The 11,928-nt window shown below is 42.0% G+C and overlaps 2 protein-coding genes and 1 long non-coding RNA gene across 3 annotated transcripts; all 3 read right to left on the minus strand.

The window, feature by feature from the left end:
- Positions 1-362: 362 nt before the first annotated feature.
- Positions 363-3,712, minus strand: LOC137274319 (galactose-3-O-sulfotransferase 2-like). The gene is made up of 2 exons (XM_067807462.1): positions 3,624-3,712; positions 363-2,458 (listed from the first exon to the last, which is right to left on the minus strand). Exons 1-2 carry the CDS (start codon positions 3,653-3,655, stop codon positions 1,282-1,284), a joined length of 1,209 nt encoding a protein of 402 aa, XP_067663563.1. The 5' UTR covers positions 3,656-3,712; the 3' UTR covers positions 363-1,281.
- Positions 3,713-5,698: 1,986 nt separating this feature from the next.
- Positions 5,699-6,727, minus strand: LOC137274710 (galactosylceramide sulfotransferase-like; the record flags this gene model as incomplete). The annotated part of the gene is made up of 1 exon (XM_067808060.1): positions 5,699-6,727. A coding segment is annotated over one exon (1,029 nt), but the record flags the coding sequence as incomplete, so codon positions are not given.
- Positions 6,728-6,793: 66 nt separating this feature from the next.
- On the minus strand, positions 6,794-10,430 carry LOC137274321 (uncharacterized). The gene is made up of 3 exons (XR_010956177.1): positions 10,378-10,430; positions 9,934-9,987; positions 6,794-6,875 (listed from the first exon to the last, which is right to left on the minus strand). It is a non-coding gene; the product is annotated as an uncharacterized lncRNA (long non-coding RNA).
- Positions 10,431-11,928: the final 1,498 nt, after the last annotated feature.

Genomic DNA, 11,928 nt, shown 5'->3' on the forward strand with positions numbered 1-11,928 from the left:
AGACATAATACTAGAATTGGGAAAACTCCAATTAGCACATAATCGCTGGTTCAGTTATTGCGAAACCGTTTCCTCCTGTTATAAAGGAGCGTCTAGTTTCGGATATACAGGGTTTCAAAGTGAAAGGAGTTTCTAGGTTTATGAACGAATGGATGGTTTTACCATCCGCTTTCAAACACCTTATTACCTCTCACATCATTATGCACATTGCCAGTCTGGTGTTTCAGATTCCAAAAGTTTCAAAAATTGCTCATGATGTAACCGAAAAACTCTTTGAAAATTAAAGAACCAAATTTATTGTGTGGACTTTCCGCGATTCTGCATTTAAAGTGGCACAACAGTTCGAAGCTAAGAAAGGACGAAAAGGGGGTAACGGATTTATTTATGAAAGTGATATAGCTATATACGAAGACTACACTGACAGTTAAGGATTCCATTCAGTGATCCAGAGACCATATAGCGAGTGATCATGATCTTACAAGCTGTGTGTCCGCTAACTTTGTTGTGAGAGAACGCAAAACCTGCCTCGGAGATGGTTTCGAAGTTTCAGAGTTTTGGGTTTCGGCACAATCGAGTGCATGGTTACCCAGAAACTAAAACTAAAACCGGTTTAGCATAATCGAATAGGCCCTAGGTTTTGTGCCCCTGGAATGTTGCTTAAACAACCGAATAATCAACCTTTGAAATTAGAGCTGTGAAATCTAGTCCTGGTTGAAGCTGAAAGTGGATGAAAAAGAACGTTCTGTGAACATAAAGTGAGTGTTTGTTGCTTAGCAATACAAGAGCAATAGGGTTTTGCTACTGCACATGTAAACAAATACAGAGTGATCTGTCAACACTGTGGATATAGCACCATCTGTTTAAAGTATGCCCACAGTAGTCACGGCTGACCAAGGATCTAAATCATGTCGCTTCAGAATCTCGTTTTATCCTCAAATCAGAGCCTCGCTTATCGGATCGGGGAAAAAACAATGAGGTGTTGATTTTTGAACGAACAGCTGTGACTAAATCTTGTTTTATAGGATATAAAATTTCACATGAACACTGCGTTAAGCTCCACACACACACACACACACACACACACACACACACACACACACACACACACACACACACACACACACACACACACACACACAAACAAACAAACATGTGTAACAGTCATGGGAGCTGGTGAAACTGAGTTCATTTCGTATAGTTGATAGTATTGCATTGAAAATTAACTACATGTAGTTAATTATGTATCTACCCTGTGAGGAGGAAGGTAGAATACGTCTAGCATTATTTGCGTCTTTCAGGTTCTGGTGTTATAGTAAAAGAGGCATTATATCGAGCCCAAGCAGATTGCTGAAGTCTCAGAACTAGAACCAGTTCATTGGTTTCCATCAGATGACAGTCAAATGACGTCACTGTGAAGGACTCACTCCAGGGCGAGGACGCAATGTCCAGTGACGGCCATTTCAATTTCCCGTACTTGCAGTAGTCGCGGACCCTCCTCAGGACCCGTTTGAAGAACGCCGTCTCTTGGAACAACTCCCTCCCCTCCAACTCCACCTGACGCCAGAACCGGGCACGAAAATGCTCAAAGATGGCGACGTCCGCCATTTGCCACTTTCTCAACAGCTTCCGGTCATCCTCACTGAAAGCGAAATCCACTTTATTTTTCCCACTGTTACTTCTGAGGTAAACCATGTCCTTCATGCTCCAGCACAGCTTGCGACGTAGAAGCATCAGAGATTCGTCAAAATAGTCCATCAATAAAACAAAATCGAAATCATAATCCAGGGATCGAATATATTTGTCGACCGCACTTTTGTTATGGAATTTGCTTTGGTGAACTCCGAAGTCATATGCCATATGGTTACTCACCTCCATGCTAAGGCCATACTTCCATGGGTTTTTCAACCACTGTGAAAATATATATTTGGTAGAGTTGATGCCAGGAACCACTCGCTTTAATTTCCGCACAAGACCATAATAGAAGGCAGCAGAGACAAAACGTTCTTCCGGGTCTCGAACGATGGCAGTATAGAATGATCCTTTTGGCAGTAATTTCCTGAACATTGTTCTATTATATACTACATGGTTACATAGTATGTTATAAGTCTCGTTGCGAGGAATCGGAATAACCGAGTCCATGGTAAAATTCCGATCGTAACCAAGGTAATTGAAACCATATGAGCCTTTCTTCTTGTTTGGAAGAACTACGTTGAGCTGGTTCCAGATGGCGAAGCGTTGAAAGATGTTGGTTACCGTTGTGCTACCGCACTTATGTACCTTCAGAAATGCGATGTTGTTCACTTTGGAACACGGTGTTAATTTGTTGTATTGTTTTGTCGTCGTCAAAGAAACCTTCCCGCATGCAATTTTATCTCGTGTCAGATGGTTGCCAGACAACGAGCGGGGTGACGTCAGAAGGCAGACGAAAATGGTGGAGAAAGCAACGGCAGAAAGCAACCTGAGAAAGGAAACCAAAAACTATTTCAGAAGACGAAGTGGATACAGTTTGTCCGGCTACTTGGAGAATATTGATTTATGCCACGGCGTGTCAGCAGAATATGCAGAATGAATGTCACTGAAATGAAACAGGTCTACGCTACCGTATACGGTAACGTATACCATTTTTCGTGGCACCAGGAAAAAACACCAATGGTTACAACCCTGAAATGCCCAAGGAGCGCAACTCTGCATATTCATGTACGCATCACACATCAGCGAGTTTAATTTTACGCCGCTTTCAACAATATTCCAGCAATATCACGACAGGAGACACAGGCAAGGGCTTCTCACATTGTACCCATGTGGGGAATCGAACCCGGGTCTTTGGCATGACGAGCGAACGCTTTACCCAATAGCAACCTCACCGTATTACACCAAGTGTGAATCAGCCTAACTGACATTAAAGAGGGAACGAGTATGGTTTTACACCGCTTTTATCAATATCAAGGCAGGGGGCACCAGAAATGGGCTTTACACATTGTACCCATGTGGGGAATCGAACCTGGGTCTTGAGCGTGACGAGCGAATGCAGTAAACACCAGGCAGAGCGTGACGAGCGAATGCAGTAACCACCAGGCAACCCCATCGCTTTACAAGAAGAGTGAATCAGCACATTTGACATTAATGAGTGAAAGTGTATGGTTTTATGCCCCTTTTATCAATTTCAAGGCAAGGGACACCAGAAATGGGCTTCATACATTGTATCCATGTGGGAAATCGAACCTGAGTCTTTAGCGAGACGAGCGAACGCTTTAACCACTAAACTACCCCACCGCGCCAAACTGATATTAGGTCAAGTTGGTATTTCAAGTTTTGCTAGCCTTCACCATACACGCAGTGCTGGAAACGGTTAATTAGTACAAATGCTACGACTTTGGATGTAACTTGTATCTTGGATCAGTAGTGTGTTCATAGTGATGACTGAACACTGTTTGCCACTGCTGCCGATGACATCAGTTCCATGAGACATGCAATTTTTATCATGGTCGACATATATACAGACTTGGACACTCCCGATGAAGATCAGTAAGAATGGGGGCCGCATTCAAAACACACTGATGCTACGTTAATTCAGTGGCTCATTCAAACTGTATTGATCAAGTGTGAGAAATGAGTCTACGTACATGCATATGGATTTCCAACAACGGCGGCGCATATCGACCAAATTACCAGTATTGATGAGAAGGCTGGACAGCAGTACTATCGCAAGTGAAGATTTCTCTATGGACTATCAGATAAGACCTTTATAAGTGACTCTCTATGTTTGACAGATACCATATGTTAATCGCGCGTCCAAGAAGCACGTGACTGTCTGTGAACTGATTAGTTTAAACAGGTCTCATTCACCGCTAGTGTAGCCTTGTCACGTGTTGTCAAAGGTTGCTAAAATATTTACATTTTTCAGTAAGAGCTGAAAAATAGGAACTGTGGTGTATTAATCATGTTTTTATGTCCTAGCTTTTTACGAGTGTGATACTTTACACATAGTTAAGGACGCACTGAGCAATATTCCAGCTATATGACGGCGGTCTGTAAATAATCAACTCTGAACCAGACAATCCAGTGATCAACATCACGAGGGTCGATAAACGCAATGTATTTTTGGGATGCGATGACGTGTCAACCAAGTCAGCGAGTCTGGCTACTCGACCCGTTAGTTGCAAGTAACAAGTAAGGTTGCTGAAGATCCAGTCAAACCATCCTCGATATTTTCAAGATTTTTCGTCCCGATAAATCTCCACTATACCCTGGATGCATCTATGCCCGATCATTTTAACACCCCACTTTGCTGGCTCCGCATTCTCACGGTAGCCAATCAGCTAAGCCTCCGTTTCAACCGAGCTCGCCAGTGAAGAAAGACTGTCGTAGTCGCGGTCGTAGTCTCGAAGTTTTGTTTCAGGGAAATCATGCAGACAAACTGACAGGTCTGAAACTTTGAAAACAAATAAGTATGCAAGAACTCCTCCTACCTCTTTCAGAGCACCTCCACATCATTTGTGTTGCCAAGACAGACAGTTTAAGAAACCGGATTGGATAAAAAGCCAAGGGAGACAATAGAATTATCGTGCCGAACCATAGGTGCATCCAGTGCATAGTGGAGATTTATCGGAATGTATACCCTGGAGATATCAAGGTACTAAGCCGGATGTTACTTCACATTACCAGTGCACTAGTATCTGCTCCGATAGTGTGAACAGCAATGGCCGATTTATTTCAAGTGAATGAAAAATCAAATTTGCATACCATAGTGTGCAGCTTATTGAACAGAACATTTATGTTATACACATACCTGAATGAAAACAATGGAAGTACCTGTCACTGAGGTTTACATATTTACAACCGAGACGCATATTTAGAGTGACACCAAAATGATCGTATGTCAGTATAAAGATTATGTCTAAGTTAAATATGTAGGACCCACACCAGATTTACCTCTTTCCTCCAGATCCCGGTTAGAACTGGTCTTCAGTAACCCTCGCTTGTCGTAAGAGGCGCTAAGGGGATCGGGTGGTCAGGCTTAGAGACCTGGTTGATGCTCGTCAATCGCGTAGATTAAATAACAAAACACAGGGCAGTTCCAGTCAGTTATGAACATGTTCTGAAGCTACCCGACAGAAACATTTGTAGTAAAGATGATAATTTCACTGACATCACGAAAAGACCTAATTTACTCAAGAACAATATACATGTGCAAAGCCATTACAATACACTTGACCAGGCAACCTACAAAATTACCAGTCAAGCATATGTAACAAACAAAATTAATTAGGAGTTGATATATTTGAATCCACATTCTCTAAATCAGAGACCATAAGGTGTTCGGTATATGGTCTCTGTCTAAATTAATGGCCGACACTGTCGTAGACACATTCGGCAAAAGTAGGCGTCCACCAAATGCGCACGGTCACCAAACAATAAGTATTTCTTTAGACTAATCACTGATGGGTCTTAGGACTTGTATCAAAACAAGGGCACTGTTTAAAAAGCCCTTTGTTTAGAAAGCAAGTGGTCGTCATGGCGGCCATTGCACAGCCCCAGGGGAGATCACCGTCATTCATTCTACTGGCACGTTTTGCAGTGATGCTGTATGGTTATAACTATTAATGATTACAGCGAACCGCTGTTACTTGAAGCACATTTCACCACAGAAGGGACGAAACTTGCTCTATAAATTCACTAGCTTCACTATATAGTTCAGTCAAGATCTTGTCAAAAATGCGTTATATTTAGTCCAGGCGGCTTTCTGAAGCATGGCGACAAACTGAAGCTCCCCAGTTTCCATTTGTTTACAGTCCTTCACAGTGACGCTGAAAGACTCACTCCAGGACGAGGACGCAATGTCCACCGATGGCCACCGAGACTTCCCGTACTTGCAGTAATCGCGGACCCTCCTCAGGACCTGTTTAAAGAACGCCGTCTCCTGGAACAGCCCCCTCCCCTCCAACTCCACCTGACGCCAGAACCGGGCACGGAAATGCTCAAAGATGGCGACGTCCGCCATTTGCCACTTTCTCAACAGCTTCCGGTCATCCTCACTGAAAGCGAAATCCACTTTATTTTTCCCACTGTTACTTCTGAGGTAAACCATGTCCTTCATGCTCCAGCACAGCTTGCGACGTAGAAGCATCAGAGATTCGTCAAAATAGTCCATCAATAAAACAAAATCGAAATCGGAATCCAGGGATCGAATATACTCGTCGACATAACTACTGTTATGGAAATACATCTCCGGAATGCCAAAATCATACGCCATATGGTTATTGGTTTCAATAGCACTTGTATACTTCCGTGGATTTTTTAACCATTCAGTAAATATGTAGTCTGTCCTGTTCATACCTTTAAAAATCCTTTTCAGATCATGCACAAGTCGGTAGTAGAAGGCTGCGGAAACAAACCTATCTTCCGGATCTCGAACAATGGCGAAAAACGGTGCATCCTTTGGTAGAAGCTTCTTAAACATTGTCCTATTGTACTCGACATGGTGGCATATGACGTTATACGTCTCGTTTCGTGGAATGGGAATCACTGACTTCATTGTGAAATTCTGATTATGCCCCAGATGATTGAAACCGTATGACCATGTGTCTTTGTTGGGAAGAACTACGTTAAGTTGGTTCCTGATGACAAAGCGTTGTAAAATATTGGCTATCGTTGAGCCGCCACACTTGTGTACTTTCAGGAAGGCGAGGTTTGTCACCTTGGAACATTTGTTGAAAGGCAGACCATTATTTGGTAACGTCGAGTTTTTCTGGTTTGTTACCACAACCACACTGTCACGTGTCTTTATTGTATGCAGGACTTGATTGGTCGGAAACAGCCGAGGTAAAACAATAAGGACCAGGAAGATGCAAGAGATGTTGATGGCGACGAGTAACCTGGGAATGGAAAAATATCAAAGGTTAGGAGGAGCATATTCAAATCATCCCTCTTGTGTTTCTTCACCACCGTAAACATGTATATCGTACCTCATTGCACGAGGGACGTAATGCCCATGGGACATAGGAATGTGTCCCCTTGTTTGTCGGCACCTTGCACATATGTTAACTTTCTTATTGTTCTTGGTTTGTAATATATATAAATATAGCTCTACTACACTGAACAGTAAGAGAAACGTTTTTTGTCACGTTTTTAAATCAAATGAATGCTTACGTTTATGAGATTTGTTTTTAGAAACTTGCTTTTCTTTTGCAAATTTCGTATATTTGGTTTGTCTAGACCATACATGTTCCACCTGCCAGTCTACGGCGTGACGAGCGAACGTTGTAACAATTAGGCTTCCACACATGATCAGTTTTGTCCTGTCTACATACACCCTTATTATCATTATTACTACAGTTTCGTTTGTTGTCAACGTAACGCTCAGCAGTAATCCAGCTATATGCCGCCGTCTGTAAATAATCGAGAAAATAGAAATGAGACCGTTCCTTATTCCAGTGTAAGCAGTTTGTTTCCATCTTCTCACTCTATTCAGTCAGAAAACTTTTGGAAGGTTTTCAATCATTTGTTGAAAGGTTTACTTCAATGGGACCCATTCCCTATCTTGTTGCTGATGATCTTGGAATACCTTGAGCATTTACAGACTTTGACAAAACCCAAACACGGAATACATATTTTGTATCTGTTTCCAGTATCAACAGTGAGGGCAAGGTGTGCCACCTGTTATCCATCGCTGTCCTCTCGGCATTACAAGCGTTAGTGGTATTAATTTGAAAATGCTAAAACGAACTTTACATCAACAGCTGAACCGCTTTGGTTACTGTATAGTATACTAAGTCAAAAAAGAAACTTCACAAAATGTAATTTCTAAAAATAATGAAGAATTTTTCTAGATGATACATCTATGTATCCGAAATGGGATCCTTGCCTTTCGACTCTAGAAAAACGTTAGCAAAACCCACTAAAATCCATCTATTCGTCGTGCAAATGATGTTAGTGCCAAATCAGGTTTTGCACGCGCAGTCGATCACGTGATCTTCGCAACGAAGTTTTCTTCATTTGCACGTGTTTGCATTGGCCTCAAGAATTGGAAAAACTGGTTCCAACGATACTTGAAATGCCACATGTTGTCAAATGTGCAGCGTGAAAGCGCCGTTGGCATGTTGCAAGCGGAAAGAACAGTTATTGACGTCGCAAGAGCAATGGGATGCAGCCGCCGTACTGTGTATGACTTGCGAGGTCGTCTACAACAAACTAGCACCACTTCTGATCGCTCAAGGTCGGGTCGTCCACGTGTGACGTCACGAGCAGAAGACCGCCAAATGGTCCTACGTCACATACGTGACAGATTTCTGCCGACCACACGAACCAGGGCTGATATGTTTAGAGGTCGACTGCCCTCACTGACCATTCGAAATCGGTTGCGGGTTGACAGTCTCCTTTCTCGACGTCCATAATGTGACTTGACATTCTCCATACCCATGTTTTGGAACGGCGATGTAGCCTAATGGAACTGATTGGGGCACTGTCAGTGTATCGTGTACATCACACAGATCTCAGCAGTGAAATAATAACAATTTAACCATCTCTTGTTCCTTTATAGTGCCCTGAAGAAAGAATGTGAAGTTTCTTTTTTGACTCAGTATATTTCAGTGTGTTTTTCCTTCAGTTAGGAAAGCAGACAGCGTGACCCCTATTTTCAAGGAGATAAACCCCTCCCTGATAATTACAGATACATACGTTTATTATCTGTCCTCCGGATTTAAACAAAATAATGTCAAAGCAGTTTCATAACCATTTCAGTAAACATAGCATATAAGTAAATTTCAGTCCGATTTTACTGCAGACCACTCTACCACATCTCAACTCATTGACATGTGTCATCATATATGTTCAGCTCTAGATAATTATCACCTTTATTGTAGGTCATTTTGTGACATTTCAAGGGCCTTTAACAGGGTGTGGCATAAAGTGTCAATGCGCAAATTAGAAAATTATGGTATTCGTGGTTAACAAATCTAACACACGACAAAGTGAAGTTATCATTTACAAAATTATCAAAAGTATTAAATGTTACCGCAGGGGTTTCTCAAGAATATGTGACAAATTGTTAGTGAAATCTAATCCGAAAAAGACACAATCATGCGTTTTAAGAATGGAAATTGTCCTCTACTTTCATAACGTGATTTTCAATAATGCACATTTGGAACGTATACATCAACATAAATATCTCAGTATCATCTTTGTACATAATACAACATGGTCTCATCGAGTATCTGATGTAATAGAAAATGCAGGTCTTTTTCGAGTTAATTTATCAGAGAGTAAAGCTTGCGATTGTGGTGCTCCGGAGGAAGATGCTGACCATTTATTTCAAAAATGACAAAAATGTGTCAGCTGCCGTTTTGATCTCAAGCAAGCATGTTTCCAATGGGAGCGGGCGGCAATAAGCTACATAGCTTGTGCCCAAATCCTTTCAACATTGAATAAATATGTTCAAACAAACAATGGAGTATGGACCAGACAATCCACTGATCAGCATCATGAGCAGATATGCAACTGGGATGCGACATGTAGCAGACAGTCACCAAGTCTGACCACCCGATCCCGTTAGGCGCCTTTTACGACAAGCATGGGGTACTGAAGATCAATTCTAACCTGGATCTTCACGGGTCCTGCGAAACAGAACCAGTTATATATGAGCGGTATTATGAACAACGTCTCCCACCGCCGCTGCACAATAGTTTCCAAGACACGATACCCGACCGCCCAAATCTGTTACCTGTAAGTACATGTGACATCGAAACGACAATCATATGTACTTACTTGGCGGTGGGGTTGCCGAGTGGTTAAAGCGTTCTCTCGTCACGCCGAAATGTCAGGGTTCGTTTCTCACATGGGCACAATGTGTGAACAATGTGTGTCACTCGTCGTGATCATGCTGAAATATTGCTAAAAGCGGCGTAAAACTCAACTCAATAACTCAGATGTACGTACGTGCTTATAGATTTTCTACATCCGCAGCCCATGTCCATGAGAATCCCAGCGTTTCTGAAACAATTGTAGCATTACAATGAGGCAGAAAAATCACTTTAGATTAAATGAACCTAAGTCACACATAATACGTGCGCAGCACTGTCGCCAGCATAATAGTTACGTTAGGTGTGGTTACGTTAGGTGTGGTTACGTTAGGTGCCGTTACGTTAGGTGTGGTACGCTGGGATATTACTTTCGTTAAGAACGAGGGCGTAATACTTGGTCACGAACAAGATACTCGATACGTCGTTCACAACAGCTACGTTAGCACAAAGGACGTTTAATGACGTTGTGCACAACAAGCCAGCATATTTCATAAAGAGCATAACTACTCATTAGATAATCATTCATTTCCACATAATAATAATCGATCTTAGTACCGTGCAACCACAATAACTCTCCTACCTTGGTTGGGAGTGGAGTCCAGTGGTTGAAGTGTTCGCTCGTCACGACGAAGCCACGGGTTCGATTCCCAACATTGTACAATGTGTGAAGATCATTTCCCATTTCCCTGCCGTGCTATTACTGGAATATTGCTGAAAGCGGCGTAAATTTCAACTCACTCACGTACTTCTACCTTAGTTATACCTTAGTATAACGTTACGTTTGTTGGAACGTTTGTTGAACGAGATGACGGCGTATCCGTTAATGACCATAGGAATATGAACGAGAAACTCGAGATTGAATACCACTGCAGTCACGGTCAGGAATATTGCCTCTGCCCCTGAAAATGATTTCCCGACTTCCTGTTTACGTCCTACAAGTCCTAACTCACATTTACAAGCGCGTCCTCCATACCTGGAATCTCCGACAAATACCTTGCATTGAGATTGACACAAGTCACTGGTAATCAATCCATCTATTCAGTATGAACACGGAAACTTTCAATCACCAAGGTACTAGGAGTAATCAATAACGGTAGTGCTGTTAATAGAGGTAAAAAGCATGAAGACATTCAGAATAAGTAATTATTGCCTGTTTTGTCAAACCATGCTGTCATTTGTTTTCGCCATAAGTACAGAGTTTATGGACAAAATATTTTGTATCTTTTAAAAATATTTTAGGAAAGCTAAATGGAGACAATAGCCCTATTAGGACTTTGTGATTAAGATCTGCACACGATTAGGGATATTTTGTCTTTGATCTCTAATCCTGACTCTTGAGACTACTGACATGCAGCTTACCGGTACCTACTGATTAAAATTATGAATATGAGAAACAAATTCCATTGATTATATCGGTTGGAGGGGTACCCAGTGGTTAAAGCGTCGGCTCCCTAGTTTGGGACAAGCTGATTTCCATGTCCACCACCGTCATATAGCTGGGATATGGAGTAAACGGGGTGTCAAATTCCATTCGTTCACCCATACATTACGTAGCTGGGGAATTGCATGAAACAGCATTCACCCACTCATCAAATACCACGAATGAGTGAGTATGGTGTTACACCGCTTTTACAAATACCACGAATGAGTGAGTATGGTGTTACACCGCTTTCACAAATACCATGAATGAGTGAGTATGGTGTTACACAGCTTTCACAAATACCATGAATGAGTGAGTATGGTGTTACGCCGCTTTTACAAATACCATGAATGAGTGAGTATGGTGTTACGCCGCTTTTACAAATACCATGAATGAGTGAGTATGGTGTTACGCCGCTTTTACAAATACCATGAATGAGTGAGTATGGTGTTGCACCGCTTTTACAAATACCATGAATGAGTGAGTATGGTGTTACGCCGCTTTTACAAATACCATGAATGAGTGAGTATGGTGTTACGCCGCTTTTACAAATACCATGAATGAGTGAGTATGGTGTTACGCCGCTTTTACAAATACCATGAATGAGTGAGTATGGTGTTACGCCGCTTTTACAAATACCACGAATGAGTGAGTATGGTGTTACACCGCTACCATGAATGAATGAGTATGGTGTTGCACCGCTTTTACAAA

This window comes from Haliotis asinina, chromosome 2 (assembly GCF_037392515.1).
Source record: "Haliotis asinina isolate JCU_RB_2024 chromosome 2, JCU_Hal_asi_v2, whole genome shotgun sequence".
Classification (NCBI taxonomy): domain Eukaryota; kingdom Metazoa; phylum Mollusca; class Gastropoda; order Lepetellida; family Haliotidae; genus Haliotis; species Haliotis asinina.